This window comes from Canis lupus, chromosome 9 (assembly GCF_011100685.1).
Source record: "Canis lupus familiaris isolate Mischka breed German Shepherd chromosome 9, alternate assembly UU_Cfam_GSD_1.0, whole genome shotgun sequence".
NCBI lineage: Eukaryota > Metazoa > Chordata > Mammalia > Carnivora > Canidae > Canis > Canis lupus.
The window spans coordinates 6913018-6929274 of record NC_049230.1 but is presented as its reverse complement, the minus strand read 5'-3'; the positions used below and the strand labels follow the sequence as shown (position 1 = coordinate 6929274).

General features: G+C 61.1%; 2 protein-coding genes across 2 annotated transcripts; one reads left to right on the top strand and one right to left on the bottom strand.

The window, feature by feature from the left end:
- Positions 1–4: 4 nt before the first annotated feature.
- On the bottom strand, positions 5–5885 carry BTBD17 (BTB domain containing 17). Its single transcript, XM_038546704.1, has 3 exons — positions 4858–5885; positions 3222–3498; positions 5–1834 (listed from the first exon to the last, which is right to left on the bottom strand). The coding sequence occupies exons 1-3, from the start codon at positions 4940–4942 to the stop codon at positions 760–762; spliced, it is 1437 nt and encodes a 478-aa protein (XP_038402632.1). The 5' UTR covers positions 4943–5885; the 3' UTR covers positions 5–759.
- Positions 1965–14821, top strand: GPR142 (G protein-coupled receptor 142). Its single transcript, XM_038546705.1, has 6 exons — positions 1965–4468; positions 5970–6057; positions 6355–6680; positions 9333–9766; positions 10600–10758; positions 11432–14821. The coding sequence occupies exons 4-6, from the start codon at positions 9742–9744 to the stop codon at positions 12301–12303; spliced, it is 1056 nt and encodes a 351-aa protein (XP_038402633.1). The 5' UTR covers positions 1965–4468; positions 5970–6057; positions 6355–6680; positions 9333–9741; the 3' UTR covers positions 12304–14821.
- Positions 14822–16257: the final 1436 nt, after the last annotated feature.

The window sequence follows — 16257 nt, the reverse complement described above, 5'->3', positions numbered from 1 at the left end:
TGTGTTGGAAACCAGACCTTGTCTGGAATGTAAGGGGGGCCATGACTGATTAAGAGGCAACCCAGCTGCCTTCCTCCTCCCTCCCGACACCCCATCCCCCTGTGGCTGGTGACACTGCACCAACCTACAAACACCTGAGGGGGAGGGGACGGGTTTTTCCTCTAGCCGGTTCCTAGGAAGGGTGAGGACGGCAAAGTCCGTTCATGCCCCACCCCACAAGCCTTCACACCTTCCTCGCTCCCTCCCATGGGAGGTCAGAGACCTGGGGTGGCTCAGACCATAAAAAGCCTAATTACCTAGACGGGGGTGGGAGGTGGTACCCTCTGGAAATCAGGGCTCTGAAACTGCCCAGCTAAGTAAGCCTCGTGGCTTCAAGGTGAGAAAACTTGAGCAAGAGGTCCTGGAGTCGTCCCCCACCCCCCACCCCCAGTTTTCCCAGGCTGGCCCATGTCGTTGCTCTTACCTGCCCTGTTCCAGGTGGGGGTGGGGGCCCTGGGTAAAAGCTAATGAAAGATGGGGGAACCCGCATACCTAGGAGGGCTGCTTTTACCTGGAACTGGGTGGTACAATCATCCCCTCCTCTGCTCTCTGAGCATCGATTTATTCAACCAAGAGCGCAGCCTCCGAGGCAGCTGTGAAACGGGGCACCTGCTGCACCACCCTGCACCCCAGCTCCGAGGCCACCAGCACCGGGCCACCCAGGGGACCGGCCTGAGCACCCCGGATGGTGCGCGCCCCTCCCCGCCGCGGCCCGCCTGGCTACTTGGGGGTCCGGATGAGGGTGTGGTAGACGGGCTTGACGATGAGGTGGAGGTGCAGGGCGTTCTCCACCAGGTACTCGGAGTTGCGGCGCTGCAGGTCCGCGTGCGCCAGGAAGTCGCCGGCCTCCTCGCTGCTCTGGTGGAAGCTGTAGGCGTGGCGCACCAGCAGGCGGCCGTGCTGGCGCGCCCCCACCAGCACCGTCTTCTGGAAGCTCACGCCGGCCGCGTCGCCACCGCTGCTGGCCGGGGTGACCACCAGGCGCGGCCGGCCGTCCTCGGGGCGTGCGGGGGGCAGCGCGGTGCCCGCGGCGTCCGCGTAGACGGGCCGCAGGCTGACGGGCAGCCAGCGCGGCGAGAAGAGCACGTTCCAGGTGACCCGGCGGCCCGCGTCGTGGCCGCTGGGGCCCAGCTGCGTCTGGAAGCTGGTGCTGCGGTCGTCGCGGGCCGGGTTGCTGATGACCCACGGGGCGCCCCAGGCGGGCGCGAGGTAGTTGCGGGGCAGGAAGGCGCTGCCGTTGACGTCGAAGAACTTGGCGAAGTGCAGCGGCGAGGCGGCGTGGAACTGGTAGGCCTGCAGCAGCAGGTCGGCCACCGCGGGGCCGTGGCGCGCCAGGGCGGCCGAGCGCGCCTGCAGCTGGAACAGCTGGGCCGGCGGGATCATGGGGTAGCGGATGGCCCGCAGTGCGCGCTCGGCCACAGCCGGGGCAGGGCGGGTGCGGCCCAGCCACGCCTCGAGCGCGTGGAACAGCTCCAGCTCGTCCTGCAGCACCAGGTCCGAGCGCGGCAGCAGCTGCGCCAGCAGCTCGGGGCTCACGGCGCCCCACTCCGCGCTGGCCGCCACGGCCGACAGGTTCCAGGCCAGGAACTGCAGGCAGCTCTGGCGCAGGGCCTCGTCCCCGGTGCTCACCGCGTAGTGGTACCAGCCGACCGCAGGGCCCGCGCCGCCCGCCAGGTGCGCCCGCATGTAGTCGGCCACGCCGCGCTGCAGGGAGGCCACGCCGTACTTGGTGGCCAGCCGGTGCAGGGGGATGGCCTGGGCCAGCAGCACGGTCAGCTCGCCGCAGTACAGGTACCTGCGGGAGGGGCGCAGAGATGGGGCGGGGTCAGGGCGCCCCCCCTCCACCATGCCCCTAGACACCCCCCCAAAGGGGACCCAGCCTTGGATGGAGAGCCTTGTGGTCAGCCCCACCCACCCACCCACGAGGCTTCCTATCTTCCTCTCAAGGACCATTTCTCAGGGGGACACGGAAAGGATGCATCGTTACTGGGCATCTACTAGGCCCCGAGCCTTAGGCTACAGGACAGACAAGGCTCCACCCATCCTGGGCTTCACAACCCCAGGCTCAGATCCATATTGTGCTTGCAAGTGCGCAAGTCATTTGACTTCACTGAACCTTCTGCTAATCGTCCGGGGAGAGGGGTTACCAGGGTCGTTGTGACAGCTGGGGGAGAATGAACTGGACTGGCTACAAAGCAGGCCCTCCACACAGGTTAATTCCCTCTACCCGCCCCCCCCCCCCCTTCTTGCAAGCTCATCTTTCTCCCTGGATCTCTTCCGGTGTGGCTCTTGCTCATTCACTCCCTGTCCCCATCTGCTCCCATCCCTCTGCTCACCCTTGCCAGGCCCCACGCTCCATGGGGATGTGGCGAGAGCTGCCGGGAGAGAGAGCCGCACCAACACCGCCCCCCTCCCCAGTCTCCCCCTTCCTGCTGCATTTTAGCCCAACTATTTGCTTCTGGGAATAAAAGATGACTCTAAGCCTCCTTTAGAGTGGACATGGCCATGTGACTAAATTCTAGCCAATCACCTTCAGCAGAGGCACAGTATGGGGTTGGGAGAAGACCTCTTTCATGGAACTGACTGGTGGGGGGGAAGACCCTTCCCCTTCTGTGTTACGACTCTTCCTGCTGCCTGGTATTCTGCAGCCATCTTGTCTAAACTGTTAAAACAGGGTTACTTGCTCTGACTAGAGTGTGAATGGTGCCCCCCCCCCACCCCGTACAGCACACCAGCAGGGAGCAGGAGATGAGAGAGAGAGCACTGGCTTATTCCCTCTGGCCCTGCAGTTGGAAACCTGGCTAGATGCTAAAACCACACGGAGGCCTGAAAATAAAAAAATCACTGCCGAGCCCAACCCCAGACCTGAAGCCAGATGACCCAGACCGGGGTCCGGGAATCTGCAGTTTTTAAAAGCTCTCAACACCAGGTTTGGAAACAGCTCTGAGAGCACTTGGTAGCTGGCATCAGAGCCAACGGGACTTGCAGGCAAGGGCAGGGAGTCAGGCTGGATTTGTGGGAAGGGCAGGGAGAGAAGGGACGAATAAAAGCGAAGACCTTGGGGGATGGACCTCTGGGGGATGCACATAATGTCTTCTGAGAGGCCAGGGCTTCTGGGACCCCGTAAGCGGAGAAGCCAGGGCCCGGGAAAGGGAGGAAGCCTTCCCCTAATCCGCGCCCACCTGATGAACTTGTCGAAGACAGCAGCGCAGTCCCGGGGCTCCTGAAGCACCACCTCACTCTGGTTACTCAGCAGCTCCCGGAAGAGCTCGCTGTGTAGGCCCAGCAGCAGGCGGTGCGTGTGGAACACGCGGACCTCGTCCGTCCCCGCGGCCTGTACCCGCAGAACCACGTCGCTGGCATTGCCCTGCCGCAGCAGCTCCTGCAAGCGTTGGAGCAGCGTCTGGGAGTGGTTGATGGAGGTGCCCGTGGACTCGCCACCAACATCGGCTCTCTGAGCTGCAGCAGGAAGGAAGGCAGCACCGCTGAGAAGGCCCCTGGGCCGGGGGTGCCAGCCAGGGGTGCAGAGGGACCACCTGGGGATGCGTGTGCCTGGGTGTGGGCGGAGGGCGGCTGGGCCTGGGGAGGCTGTGTGCATACTTGTCTGCGCCCCTGGAGCACGCAGAGGTAAGCGTGCACGCACACAAGCACTTCCCGGGTGGGGAAGCTTATGAACCTGACCCTGAGCAGCCCCTGAGAGGATGCTCTTGTCAGAGGGGGGTAGATTCCTGGCGAGGAGAGATCATGAACCGGAATGCCCGGGAACTGGTCTCCGTGATGCCAGAGCACCAGACAAGGGTCGAGGAACCCCACCGCGCTCACCTACTGAGAAAAGCACCAACCAGCTCCTTAGACAGGCGGTAAGTACACAAATAAGCACTCCAGTTTGGGATTGTGATAAATAAGGAAGTGACGGTAGTCAGGATAGGGCTGCTTGAGGTGCATAAATCCTAGACGGCTCCCTGAGGAAGTGACGGGAAGGAGCCAGCCAGAGGACATGCGCCAGCCCTGCAGAGGCCCTAGAAAAGGATGGGTTAGGGGTGCGGGGAGCAGTGAGGGTTGGGAGGGACCAGAGCACAAGTGGGACGACCGAGGCAGAGCATGAGGGGAAGCCGTTTCCAGGCCCAGCTGCCCTCCTGGGTCCTGACCTCTGAGGCTGAAGTCCACTCGCAGCAGGTGGCTTGTGGGGGGACCAGAGAAGACACAGAGGGCGTGCTGGTGCTGGAAGGGGACTCTCACGGGACCTGAGTGTTGAGCCTGGCCTCCCCCTTCCAGGCTGCCCACCCCGGGTCCTTCTCTTGGGCTTCCAGGGATGTGTGAGGGTCAGATGGGGACATGCACTCCCGTCACAGAGAACTCAGTGACAGGAAACGCTGCCAGCCGCTTCCCCAAGCAGAGAACAGTGTGAGGAGCCTCAGAGGGAGACTAGGTGGGTGTCTGAGAGCAGCGGACGAGCACCCCCCGAACACACGCGCACACGCGCAGGCCCCTGGCCCGTGGGGACAACCAGAGAGGAGGCTGACACGAGAGCAGAGCATCTGTGTGTAACAGAAAGGGAGGCAGCGGGAGAAGGGGAGGGTGAGGGCCGGGTGGGTGGGCCGTTCACACCCCAGGCTGCCTGGGGCCACCTGTCCGGCGTGGGCGGTGGGCTGGTCTTCCTGTCGCTGAGACCCCTGCTGCCTCCCAGCCCTTCTTCCCTCCGCGGGGCGGGCGCGATCAAATCTCCCGGCCTGCTGGACACCGCCCCCTCCCGGCGAAAGGTCCGGCCTCTCCTCCCTGCCCTCCACCCCCACCCCACCCCACCCACTGCCCACTCACCGGCTCGAGTGGCCAGACCCACCAAGGTCAGGACGGCCCAGAAGCTGGCCCAGGACCCAGGCTTGGCACAGCCCAAGCGAAGCATCTTCGTGCCCCGCCCCTGAGCTCACTGGAGGGGCAGCGAAGCGCAGACCACTGCGCTCACATCCCTCCTCCTTATATAGGATTCAGCACAAGGGATGGTGCCCCCCTTCCCGGCCGGCTTCCCTCCCCCTGATCCAGCCTCTGCCGAGGATTGGTGGAAACTGGCCCCAGTTGTTGCCCAGGCAACCACTTAAGCCAGGGAGCAGCAGCCTGGGGCTATTGTGTGGCCCGCGGGCCCCCGAGGGGGACAGATCCGGCGAGCTCCCCCACGTCTTCCACCACCCAGCAGAGCTAGCCGGTTGTCTCCTGGGGGGTTTAGGCTCTCCAAAGGGCAGGCCAGGGGCTCCAGGACCTCTGGCAGCTGCTGGCCCAGAGGGTCCCCAGTCCCCTCCCCCAACCCCCAGGCCCAGTCTCTGTCCTGGCACAGAGCGTGCTTGGCAGCAGCTTGGCTAAAGTGCCTTGGTGAGCGGGCAGCAAAGGGAGGGCCTGGAGGAGAAGTGGGAAGTGGCGGCCCAGGCCCCCATCCCTCCCCTTCTTCCATTTTGGGGTGGCCTAGCTCTCAGAGAGCAGGGCAAGGGTCTCCAATAGGGACCCATGGGATAACTGGTGTTCCTTTCACGTTCCCCTTTGAGGCCGGCCCTGGCATGCCCTGGGGAGGGTGATGGGCCTTTGGGGAGGGTCCCCTGGGGACTGTGACCGTCATCCCCCAGGATGAAGGTGAGCTAGGATGGTGGGGCCGGGCACAGAGCACTAGCACTCTGCACCGTGCACCTGTGCATGGGAAATGCTCTGCCCAGAGCCGGGCTGGCCACCTTGCAAGAGGCTAGCCCTTGGCAGAGAGCGCTCCCTACCCCCACCCCCAACCAGTACAAACCTGGGCTAGGAGCTGGAGATGCTGAAGTACCCACCTGTCTGCCCTGTCACTTCCTTTAATTCACCTTCCCCAGTGCCTCAGGTCTCTCCGCTTACCTCTTAGAAGGCTTCTTTTACCAGCTTCTAACTTCCAAATATAACACTTCCCTTCCCAGAGTTCCAAGGACGCACACAGCAGACCCAACATCCCACCCCGATTGTAGGAGAAATTGAAGCAGAGAGCCAGGTCACCATCTCGACTGGGTTAGTGCAGAGGAGTGCTCTTCTAAATCCAAAGGAAAAGGGGGGGTGTCAAGAGCCCAAGGGGAGTAGGTGTGTCCGTGTGTCCCGTTGAGGCCTCACCTTTTTGGGCAGCAAGTAGGGCCTGGCCCAGCTCTTCCAGGGAGGGAGTCCTTTAAGCTCGATGAATCGATGGACCCAGAGATCAGCACAGTTTCCCCCAAGGCTGGGTCCTTGACCTGGGATGGAGCCTGCCCTCCCCTGCTCTCTGGATCCCAGGCACCAGCTCCATGCATTGATTTCTGCTCCCGGCTGGCACAGAGACGCCGACAGCTCCACCCCCCTCTCCAGAGCTGCGGAGAGAGCAAGAATTGGGTCTGGCACCTGCCTCGTCCGGGTTGGCAGAGACGGAGCCATCCAGCCCAGCGGAAACCCCTCCCGGCTGCCCTGACCTTCACGCCTGGCTCCCCTTGTCCAAATCCACCATCCCCTGGCTGCCTGCCTGCCCTTCCCATGGACTGTACACCTCCCCGGCCCGGCCCAGCAAGACAGAGCCGCAGTGTGAGGGGGTTCTGGGCCTCGGAGCATCCCTGCTTCCACGCGCAGTGATTTTCTGGAAGAACGTTATCGACGATAAAGAGACGTTGGTAAGAGAACCCCGTACTCAGGAAACTGGCTTTCAGTAAACTCTTTTCATAACTCCAGCTTCCCTGGGGCTACATCTGCGTTTCTAGAAGGTATAGTCCACCTATGTCGCAATCTCTCATGCTCTACTTAGACGCCAGGACGCCTGTAATTTTCTAGGCACGTTGGGTGACTGTCATGTACACTCCAAGCTAAGATTTACCTACTGGAGTTAGATGGATGCCATTTCCAGCGTGCAGGGATCGGGCGGCCCCAGATTACCAAGAAGACTCGGAAGGGGATCCCTGGGTGGCGCAGCGGTTTAGCGCCTGCCTTCGGCCTGGGTGTGATCCTGGAGACCCGGGATCGAGTCCCACATCAGGCTCCTTGCATGGAGCCTGCTTCTCCCTCTGCCTGTGTCTCTGCCTCTCTCTGTGTGTCTCTCATGAATAAATAAATAAAATCTTTAAAAAAAGAAGACTAGGAAGGGTCACCTCAAACCCCACCTCCTAAAATTGCTAACTTCATTGTCCCTGAACCCCCTCTAATGATTTGGAAAGTGGCTTTCCAGAAATAGGCATTCTCTGTTCTCTGCTTCTTAGTCTGAGAGTTGCTGGAGTGCGTGCCTGCTTCGTGTGTGTGTGTGTGTGTGCGCGCGCACATACACCTGCATCATGTGTGTAGTGTGTGTGTGTGTGTGTGTGTGCACATACACCTGCATCATGTGTGTAGTGTGCGAGAGTCTTGGAGCCAGAGAGAGAAAGGAGGGCATTTGCCCTGCACAGCCGTTGAGATCGAGGATCTGAGACACTCAGATTTATTTTGCCCTGTGGATCTGGAAGCTCCATCCTTCCTTGAGAGCGAGTCTGATGAGCTCACAAGCTAGAACAATTCCCAGAGAGGAGTGCTACTTCCTGCCTGAGACAAAGCGTGTTTATAACCTGAGTGACTTGTCTGAGATCTCACGGCAGCCTGAGTTCAAATGCCATTTTTCTGCTTGACTTTTTTTTTCCCATGACCCTACATGGGAAGCTATTTCAGACAGATGTGATTCCCAATGGGCAAGGAACTTCTAGTGCTGTGAAAGCCACTGAAAATTCTCGCAAGCTTGGGGCAGGATGGTTTTCTGAATCTGCAGAATGGGTGATCAGATGCCGGATGGGGGCAATACTCACCCCAAAGCAGTGGGCCCCCAGACCCAGCCCTACCCAGAGTGCAGGCTCCCTTACATCTGTAACATCTGCCTTCCTGAGCTAGGGTGCCTTCAGACACTTAGACTGGGGAGCAAAGGATCATGAGTTTAGGTTCCAGGCCCGTGTACTCGGTGGGGGGGGGGACACGCTAATAATAAACAAAAAGGAATATTTCCCTGAAGTAACTCACAGGCTACTGAAAGCTTCCGGGAAGCCAGGCTGTCCCGTTATGGTGGCACATCCACTCTCCAGCCCCAGTAACCTCTACCACGCTACCCCCCCACACACACTGCAATGCCCCCCCCCATCTGAGTGCTCTGTATGACCCACATCCCCTCCTCCCAAAAGCCTGAGCCCTCCCTGGCCTCTTCCTGCCTGTGCACCTGTTCTTCCAGGGCAGGTTGCATGAGGGAGTGACAAGTGCTTTAAGGGAGCAACAAACCTCAGTTCAAATTCCCACTGTCACACAGTGGCTCTGTGGCCCTAGCCAAGCTGCTGAACTTCTCTGAGCCTCCGTCCCCTCTTATGTGAAATGGAGGTCACCAGGGTTAGCTTGTGGGGCTGCCGTGAGGGTGACAATTGTAGGAACAAGAGTAAGTGCTTGGGAACACGCTTGGTCATTTCAACGTGGCTGCCAGCAGCTCCTCGTTCACCCACAGCCTCCTGGTGCAGGGAGGTGGTGGCCTGAGGAATTACCTGGGCTTCTGGAATTCCCCAGACCCGGGCGGAGGTCCCGGACACAGCCTGGGGATCTGAGTGGGTCGTGCTGGTTCTGGTCTTGCCTTGCCACCCAGAGGACCGGGCCCAAGGCCGGGGACTGTCAGAGTTGTGCAGGGTCGGAGCACAGCCACCAGGGGGCAACAAGTCCCCTGTGTTAGCCCAGGGTGGGTGTGAAGGTGGGAGTGGGCTGAGGGTCCAGCCCCAGCCCCAGACCTGGGCTCTATCTTAGGGAGTCCGGAAGCTCTGCTCATTCCCAGAGATGGGCACGGCAGGTGATTCCTGACTGGAGTCAGGCCACGTCTTTGTCCCTGGCACCCACTGTGGGCTGCACTGGTCATTTCCTCACGGGGCTGGGGGGAGCCAGTGGCCACAGATTCCAGCCTCTCCAGAGTGCTCGCTGCACCTGCTGCTGTTTATTTGCATATTCCTGGGGGAATGGTCCACTTCGCCACAGCAAGGGAAACAACAGCTCCTGGGGGCCTCTGGGTCTTGGATTCCCAGGGCTACTGGCGGCCTGGTCAGGCTTCTCCCGATGGCCACTGCCACCGCGGCCCACAGCTTCCTGCCACCCTTCCAGGCCCAAACCCCCCAGGCAGCCTCCTCCTCCCACCCCCTGCCTCCACCGTAGGACTGAATCCGTCAAACCTGGCGTGTGAGGCCTCTCTCTAGATCTGGGCTCTGCCCATGGCAGCCTCACCCCTGCCCTGCACTGGGTCTCCCCCGCCCCCCCGCCTTTATGCCCTCCTCTCTTTGATGCCACAGATGGGATCCTTCTGCCTCGTCCTGAAGTCCTGGCACCCAGGGTGTCAATGCCCTGCCTGAGCCCAGGCCAGTCTCCAGAGTGCCCTGGGGCACCGGGCAGCCTATCCAGAGCCCCAGGCCAGCCACCTCCTCAAGGCCCCTCTCCCAGCCTGAGTACCCTGGGGGATCCCGGTTTGCTCCAGGCAGCATCCACTGTGTAGACTCATTCCCCTGAGCCTCGGCCCCACCCTTTCCTTCCTCCTCCTCCCTCCTCCCACCACCCCACCTCTCTGCACTGACCGGCTCAGTCTCAGTGCTGCGGGAAGAATCGTGGGCCAAACCACCCCTTGGAGAGCTGGCGATGCTGGGAGGGAGCCGTGTGGACCCCCAGAAAAGCCACAAGGTGACCTAGGACTCGGGACCCAAGAGCATGACGCTTGAGGGGCAGGAGACAGGTAAAGTATCCAGAATGAGGGTGGGAGGACGGTGGCAGGCAGGTGAGGAACAGGTGAGGAATCAAGAAGCTTGAAGCTGATCACCCATGAGTGGGGGGCAGGAAAACTAGGTGTAGCTGGGGTGGGGAGAGGGGCGGGGACGACTGGGTGGGGGGCTTCAGCAGGAAATCTAAAGCTGGACCTTGAAACCAAAAACCTAAAGTGTGGGCTGAGAGGAGCAAGGGCCAGAGTATGTGGTCACTTCACTCCTTTGGACTGTTTCCCGGTCTGAAAACCAGGGCCATCCCAGCTCCAGGATTGCTAACCTACGAGGAGGGCTGCTCTTTAGGGACGAAGAGCAGGAAACCTAGTAATGTCCCTCCGTAGAGACGAGGCAGCTGTTGAGGAGAGCCGGGTGGCCGCTGTGAGTCACCGTGGGTGAGAATCACCCGGGCCGCTCACTAAAGACACAGCTGCCCCAGCCCCGCTCTGGAGCGCCGTGCAGCCTGCCTGCAGAGCCCCAGGAATCTGTATGCTGAAACAGGGCCCCCCTGCCCCCCTGACTGTGCCTGCAGCCTGTTTCAGGGCCCTGCCTCCCAGGCAGAAGGGGTACCTCCAGCAACACAATGAAGAAATAGTGTCCACGGCAGCAAAAACGCCACGGAGGACTTCTTCCCTTTAACAGGGGCGTCAGGCCACGGAGGGGTGGGGTGGACCAGGCCGTAGGGATTGTCATTTGCTGGGCCTGACCAGGGTGTGTTCAGAGAGTAGGGGTGAATAGATCTCAGGGGCAGGAGCAGGCTGGAGAGAGACCTAAAGCTCGAAGCCCCACTCCCCCCTTCTGCCCTCCCTAGCCGGCCCGCTCCAAACGACCCTGCTGCCCACAGCCAACGGCAGTAGGCCAAGCCAGGAGTTGGAGGGCCATTGGCCAGAAATCCCAGGGAGGTCCCCGTGTGTGGCTGGTGTCATCCCTGTCATCTACTACAGCATCCTGCTGGGCCTGGGGCTGCCTGGTGAGTGGGGAAGCTGGGGTTGGGGAGCTGAGGGTGGGCAGAAATGGGAGGGGTCCTTCTTCCGTGGGTGCCCATCCTCTGTGCTGACCCCTGAGACCCAGAATCTTAGACACCAGGATACCCTTTGACTTTATAGGGCGATCCGGGTCTTTGGGGAGCAAAGCATAGCGGGGAGTAAAAGTGAGTGGCCAGGTTTTGGGGCGCTCAGCGGCTAAAGCTGAGGTTTCACCAGAAGGGAGAGCCACCCCCATCCCCCCCCCCCGGCAGTGGGTACTGTGCTCGGCTGACTAAGCTCATGTAGGGCTGCTTGGTTGAAAGCTTCCCGTACCCTCCACTGATTCCAAAAGCAACAGAGCTAGGGGGCAGGTGGGGAAGTGGAGGCAGGAAAGGACAGGTGGTCTCAGCCTTGTGGGATTACCCACCCCTGCTTGTGTGTAAGGCAGAGGCCTTGCCCCGGGGTGAAGTCAGTGGCCTGTGGTGTACGGATGGACAGGGCAGGCCTGGTCTGGTTAGCCTCCCTGATAAAGTGAGCTTTAAGAAGCGTCTGGAAAGAGGAAAAGAGGCGCCCGGCCCAGCAGGCAGAGAGGGACGATGATAACGCCTCGGAAATGTAGGCTGAGCCGCCCTTCTAACGCCTCTGCCCTCTGCCCTCTGCGACCTCTGCCGTCATCAGTCAACCTCCTGACCACGGTGGCCCTGGCCCGGCTGGCCGCCAGGACCAGGAAGCCCTCCTACCACTACCTTCTGGCGCTCACGGCCTCGGACATCGTCACGCAGGTGGTCATCGTGTTCGTGGGGTTCCTCCTGCAGGGGGCCGTGCTGGCCCGCGAGGTGCCCCGGGCCGTGGTGCGCTCGGCGAACATCCTGGAGTTTGCCGCCAACCACGCCTCGGTGTGGATCGCTGTGCTGCTCACGGTCGACCGCTACAGCGCCCTGTGCCACCCCCTGCACCACCGGGCCGCCTCGTCCCCGGGCCGGAGCCGCCGGGCCATCGCCACCGTCCTCGGAGCTGCCCTGCTGACGGGCGTCCCCTTCTACTGGTGGCTGGACGTGTGGCGGGACGCGGACGCCCCCAGCCTGCTGGACGAGGTCCTCAAGTGGGCCCACTGCCTCACCGTCTACTTCATCCCCTGCGGTGTTTTCCTGGCCGCCAACTCGGCCATCATCTGGCGGCTGCGCAGGAGGAGCCACGGTGGGCCGCGGCCCCGGGTGGGCAAGAGTACGGCCATCCTCCTGGGCGTCACCACGCTCTTCGCCCTCCTTTGGGCGCCCCGGATCTTTGTCATGCTCTACCACCTGTACGTGGCCCCCGTCCACCGGGACTGGAGGGTGCACCTGGCCTTGGACGTGGCCAACATGACCGCCATGCTCAACACCGCCGTCAACTTCGGCCTCTACTGCCTTGTCAGCAAGACTTTCCGGGCCACCGTCCGAGAGGTCATCCACGACGCCCACCTGCCCTGCACCCCGGGGTCGCGGCCAGAGGGCACGGCGGCGGGCTCTGTGCTCAAGCCTCCCGGCCTTCCCAAAGGGGCAGAAATGTAGAGCAAGGGCCCAACCAGGGAGCTTGGAGGTGGCTCAGGGCCAGCTACACTGCTGCCTTCGTGGTGTGCCCACTAAGACGTGGGCGGCGGGGGAGGCTCCCTCCTGTGGGGGTGGCTCCCCGGGTGCAGGGGCGTACAATTTATCCGACCCTCACCTTAGCTTCACCAGCAATCCCCACTTCCCGGCGCAAGGAGAGGACTCTGTCAGGGACAGGCTAGTTAGTAAGTGGCCGGTGCTACAGGCATTCCTTTGTGACGGACACTTCACCTGGCACGTTCTGAAGGCTGGGTGAACGTGGGTTGGATGAATGAATGAACGGCAAGATGGGTGGGTGGATGGATGGACATGAATCATTTCCAGCCACCCCCCACCCCGCCTCCGCACCCCCCATTGCTTACCTTTCATTCCCGAGTCATCGCTTCTCTGGCTTCAGGTGGCAAAGCCAGGATGCAAGGAAGCTAGGTGGGATTCCAGGCATATTCAAGGCTGGGGAAGCCAGAGGTTTTGGCCCGGTAAGAGGTGGGGGGGGCGCTGCTTGGGAAAAGGGGTGATTTTAAAGCAGATTAGATGTCCCAGCCCTAGGGCGACACCACGGCTTGAGTCTCAAGCATCCTGCTTCCATTCCACTTAACTCCCTGCCCTGGAGCCAGGACAGGTTCAAGGACCCAGAATAGCCCTAGGGTTTTCATTGTCGCTGCCGCTGAGACAGGAAGTGCCTTCTTGGCCATCCGGCTGGGGAGGAGGGGATGGGAAGGGAGGACTCAGCGGGCTCCACTTGGAGGAAGGCCTCTTTCTCCACCACGGGGTGGAGGGCCCAGCAGACAGGTCCCCAGGGCTCTGCCCAGCCCCTCCCAGCCTCTCCTGGGCCCCTCGCTCCTCTGGGCCGTGGTGCCAGCCGGGAGAGGCAGCTGGGAGAGATTAGCAGATGGACCTCCCACCTGCTCTGGGCTTTGGGTAAACACATTAGTGGCTGCTTTCTGTTTCCCAGTCAGGCAGAGCCGACCTTTCCCCCCCGAAGGGGAGGTCCAGGCCTGGAGTCCAGGCTGTCCAGGCTGGGGCCCACCAGCACCCAACTCCTTAGTGGGACGGCCTAGCCGGAAGAGCCAGAAATGCATGAGCGGAGCACATCGTCGGTGCAAAATAAATGCTCAGCTTTCCTCTTCTCGCCGGAACAGGGGACTTTCAACCATACCCAGAACCATACCCTCCATCCTTTTTCCATAATTCTAAACTTTATCCGTAATTCTAAAGAGTTCCGAAAACCAAAGCGTTTGTCCCAAGCTTGCCACAGTCACATTTAGCAGCAAAACCTGACCTGACCTGAGGCAGGACGAGCGAGTCTGGACACAGTGGCTCCGCGGCTACACGCTGCTGGGATCGAGATCTAGCACATAGGACAGGCCGCACGTGACCTTTCTCTGTTCGGAAAAGTTGTGAATTCTGGGACATATCTGGTCCCCAAGAGTCCAGGGAGGAAAAAAGGGGGCCCTGCAAGCACCACCACTGCTGGCAGAGCGTGGTCCAGGCTGACCCTGGGTACATTTGGGACACAGAGGGTCCCCACCATGTGCACACAGATGTGTCTGTGGGCGGGACTGGATGAAGCAGGGCTTCCTGCCTTGCTGAAGGAGGAGGGGGTGCAAGGGCAGGTACCTGGGGAAGAGCAGTCCCTAGGGTATGGGGGACAGTGCTTCTGGGGGGAAAAGGCGCCTTTTTGATACAGAACCAAATGGAACACAGTGGAGGAGCAAACCTCTTCCCACTCTGTAAGAAACCCGTGAGAGCCCTCTAGAATCAGAAAAAAACATTGTCGCTGGAGTGACCAATGACACGACACTCTCTGAACCGGCCAGTGGGCTGTCCTGGGAAAGACCGATTTACTCCCCAGTTCCTGAGCACTGGCGAAACCAGGAACTTTCAGAAACAGGTGGGGAGGCTTTGTGGAGACAGGTAGGGGAGGGGGGTGCTGGAGCCACCAGAACCAGGGTGACCTCGCGCACACCCTCAGGATGGGACGACATCAGGTTTTCCCAACACCCCTGCGTCCTGGGTACAGTCATCATCCTACAGACTGAGGAAGACTGAGGATGCGGGAGCCCAGAGGGGTTCGATGAGGAGCCCCCTCGGCGCCCCCAGCCGGAGAAGGGCGAGTCTGCTGGTCTGGTTCCTGCTCCTCCGCAGACTGGGAGAAGGGCCGCTGCAGGGCCGCTTTGTGTCACTTACAACTTTTTGGTCCTGGACTTAGCCAGAGTTGGAAACCACGATCAGAGCTTCCGGACAAGATGGACTGACAGTTCCTCTTATATAACCGTGTAACCCTTAACAAAATGAAGAGCTCGCCACTTGGAGAAGCAGATCCCCGACAGGTGAAGTCCTAGTAAAACTGCGCTTGCGGGACCCCTGAGTGGCTCAGCGGTTTGGCACCTGCCTTCCGCCCGGGTGGGATCCCGGGGTCCTGGGCTCGAGTCCCACTTCGGGCTCCCTGCATGGAGCCTACTTCTCCCTCTGCCTGTGTCTCTGCCTCTCTCTCTCTGTCTCTCATGAATAAATGGATAAAATCTCCATAAAAATTAAATAAATAAAATTGCCCTTGAAGCTTCCTTCATGCATTTTTATTAGTAACTCTCAATGGCTTCTGGAAGGAGGACAGGGCCACGGTGGCGCGCTTCACCCTCCTCTCCCTCGCCAGCCCGGCTGCTGAAATCTCTTCGTGTCCCACAGTCAGCTGCGGATCGTTTCAGGTCCACACTGGGAGCACCTCTGAGTTCAGGACAGTTTTCCTTATGTCCTTACTCCTGGTCCTCTTCTCTCTTGTTCTCGGGCAGGAGAGCAAATGTGCCGCTGGCTGGTTTCCCGGGCCCCCCAGTCACAGGGGCTTCTCCGTCCCGCTGGGGCTCCCCCAGAGGCTCGCAGGGCTTGCCCGCCTGCCCACGATCCCCTGCTCTGCTGTCTGCGCTCAGGTCTTGGGTTCTCCCACGGGGGCGTCAGCACTTCCAGGGCAAGCTCACTCTCCCAGGCCTGGCACTGCCTCTGCGGTTTCCTTCCAGCTTTCTTGAGCTTTCCCCTCGAGGGGCTCTATGGCTCTTTCCTCTTTGCCTTTTTGTCCCCCCCAAAAGGGGGCAGGCTGGCTGGGTAAAAGGGGCTCACAACTGCCCCCATCCCCTGGGATGGAGAGTGGGAGGGGGCAATCCGAGGACAAGGGGAGAGGCTTCTAGGAGCTGTTTACAGCACCCAGGCTGGGGAGCCCCCCCCTCCCGCCCCCCCAGAGAGCAGGACTGACTGAATTAAACACGGAGCCCTTTGGGCAGCCAGATTATAGATGTGGTGGCAGGGACGACGATGAGACGGTCTTTGACTCCGGAGTCTTGGGGATGTTGGCTTTCCCCGCGCCCACCCCTGTGGATGGTGACACTTGAGCTCCTCGGAGGGACTTGGGCCCCCCCTCTTTTTGCCTGTCGCTGGGGGCTAGGACAGCAGGGGGCACTGCAGGACTGGCCACTGGGAAACCCTCCCACAGGGCTTCAAGCCAGATTTGTAGGAAGATCCAAGATACTGTGGAGAAAGTGCCTGCCCAGGGGCGCACAGCCAGCCGTCACCAGGGGGAGTGGCTGGGTGGGAGGGATCAGCGGGTCCCCTTGTCACCCTCCTCCACCCTGAAGCCACGCCAGCTGCCACGCTGGTTGGTGAGCCCAGAGGGCCCACAGGTCACTGCAGTTTTCCCAGATCATTCTGGTGGTTGGAATGGTTTCCTGTGCGTGGCACTGTGTAAAGGGCCCTTTCATTGGCTTCTCCCTCCACCCACGGCAGGGCCCAGCCAGCCGCTCCTGCTGGCCTGGGATTCTAGAACTGCCTTCCCTGCTGTGGGGAGCCTGCCTGGGTTCAGAGGCCCAGGACCTCCATCAGAGCCTCGGGGGGCCCACTCACCCCAGCTCAGTCCCGCCCCGCCCTGGACCC

Coding starts and splice junctions, on each gene's coding strand:
- BTBD17 (XM_038546704.1), bottom strand. CDS start 4,942: ATGCTTCGCTTGGGCTGTGCCAAGCCTGGGTCCTGGGCCAGCTTCTGG. Junction 3,499..4,857: donor GGGTCTGGCCACTCGAGCCG/GTGAGTGGGCAG, acceptor TTCCTGCTGCAG/CTCAGAGAGCCGATGTTGGT. Junction 1,835..3,221: donor GTCTTCGACAAGTTCATCAG/GTGGGCGCGGAT, acceptor CCCCTCCCGCAG/GTACCTGTACTGCGGCGAGC.
- GPR142 (XM_038546705.1), top strand. CDS start 9,742: ATGACGCTTGAGGGGCAGGAGACAG. Junction 9,767..10,599: donor GCTTGAGGGGCAGGAGACAG/GTAAAGTATCCA, acceptor TGCCCTCCCTAG/CCGGCCCGCTCCAAACGACC. Junction 10,759..11,431: donor GCTGGGCCTGGGGCTGCCTG/GTGAGTGGGGAA, acceptor TGCCGTCATCAG/TCAACCTCCTGACCACGGTG.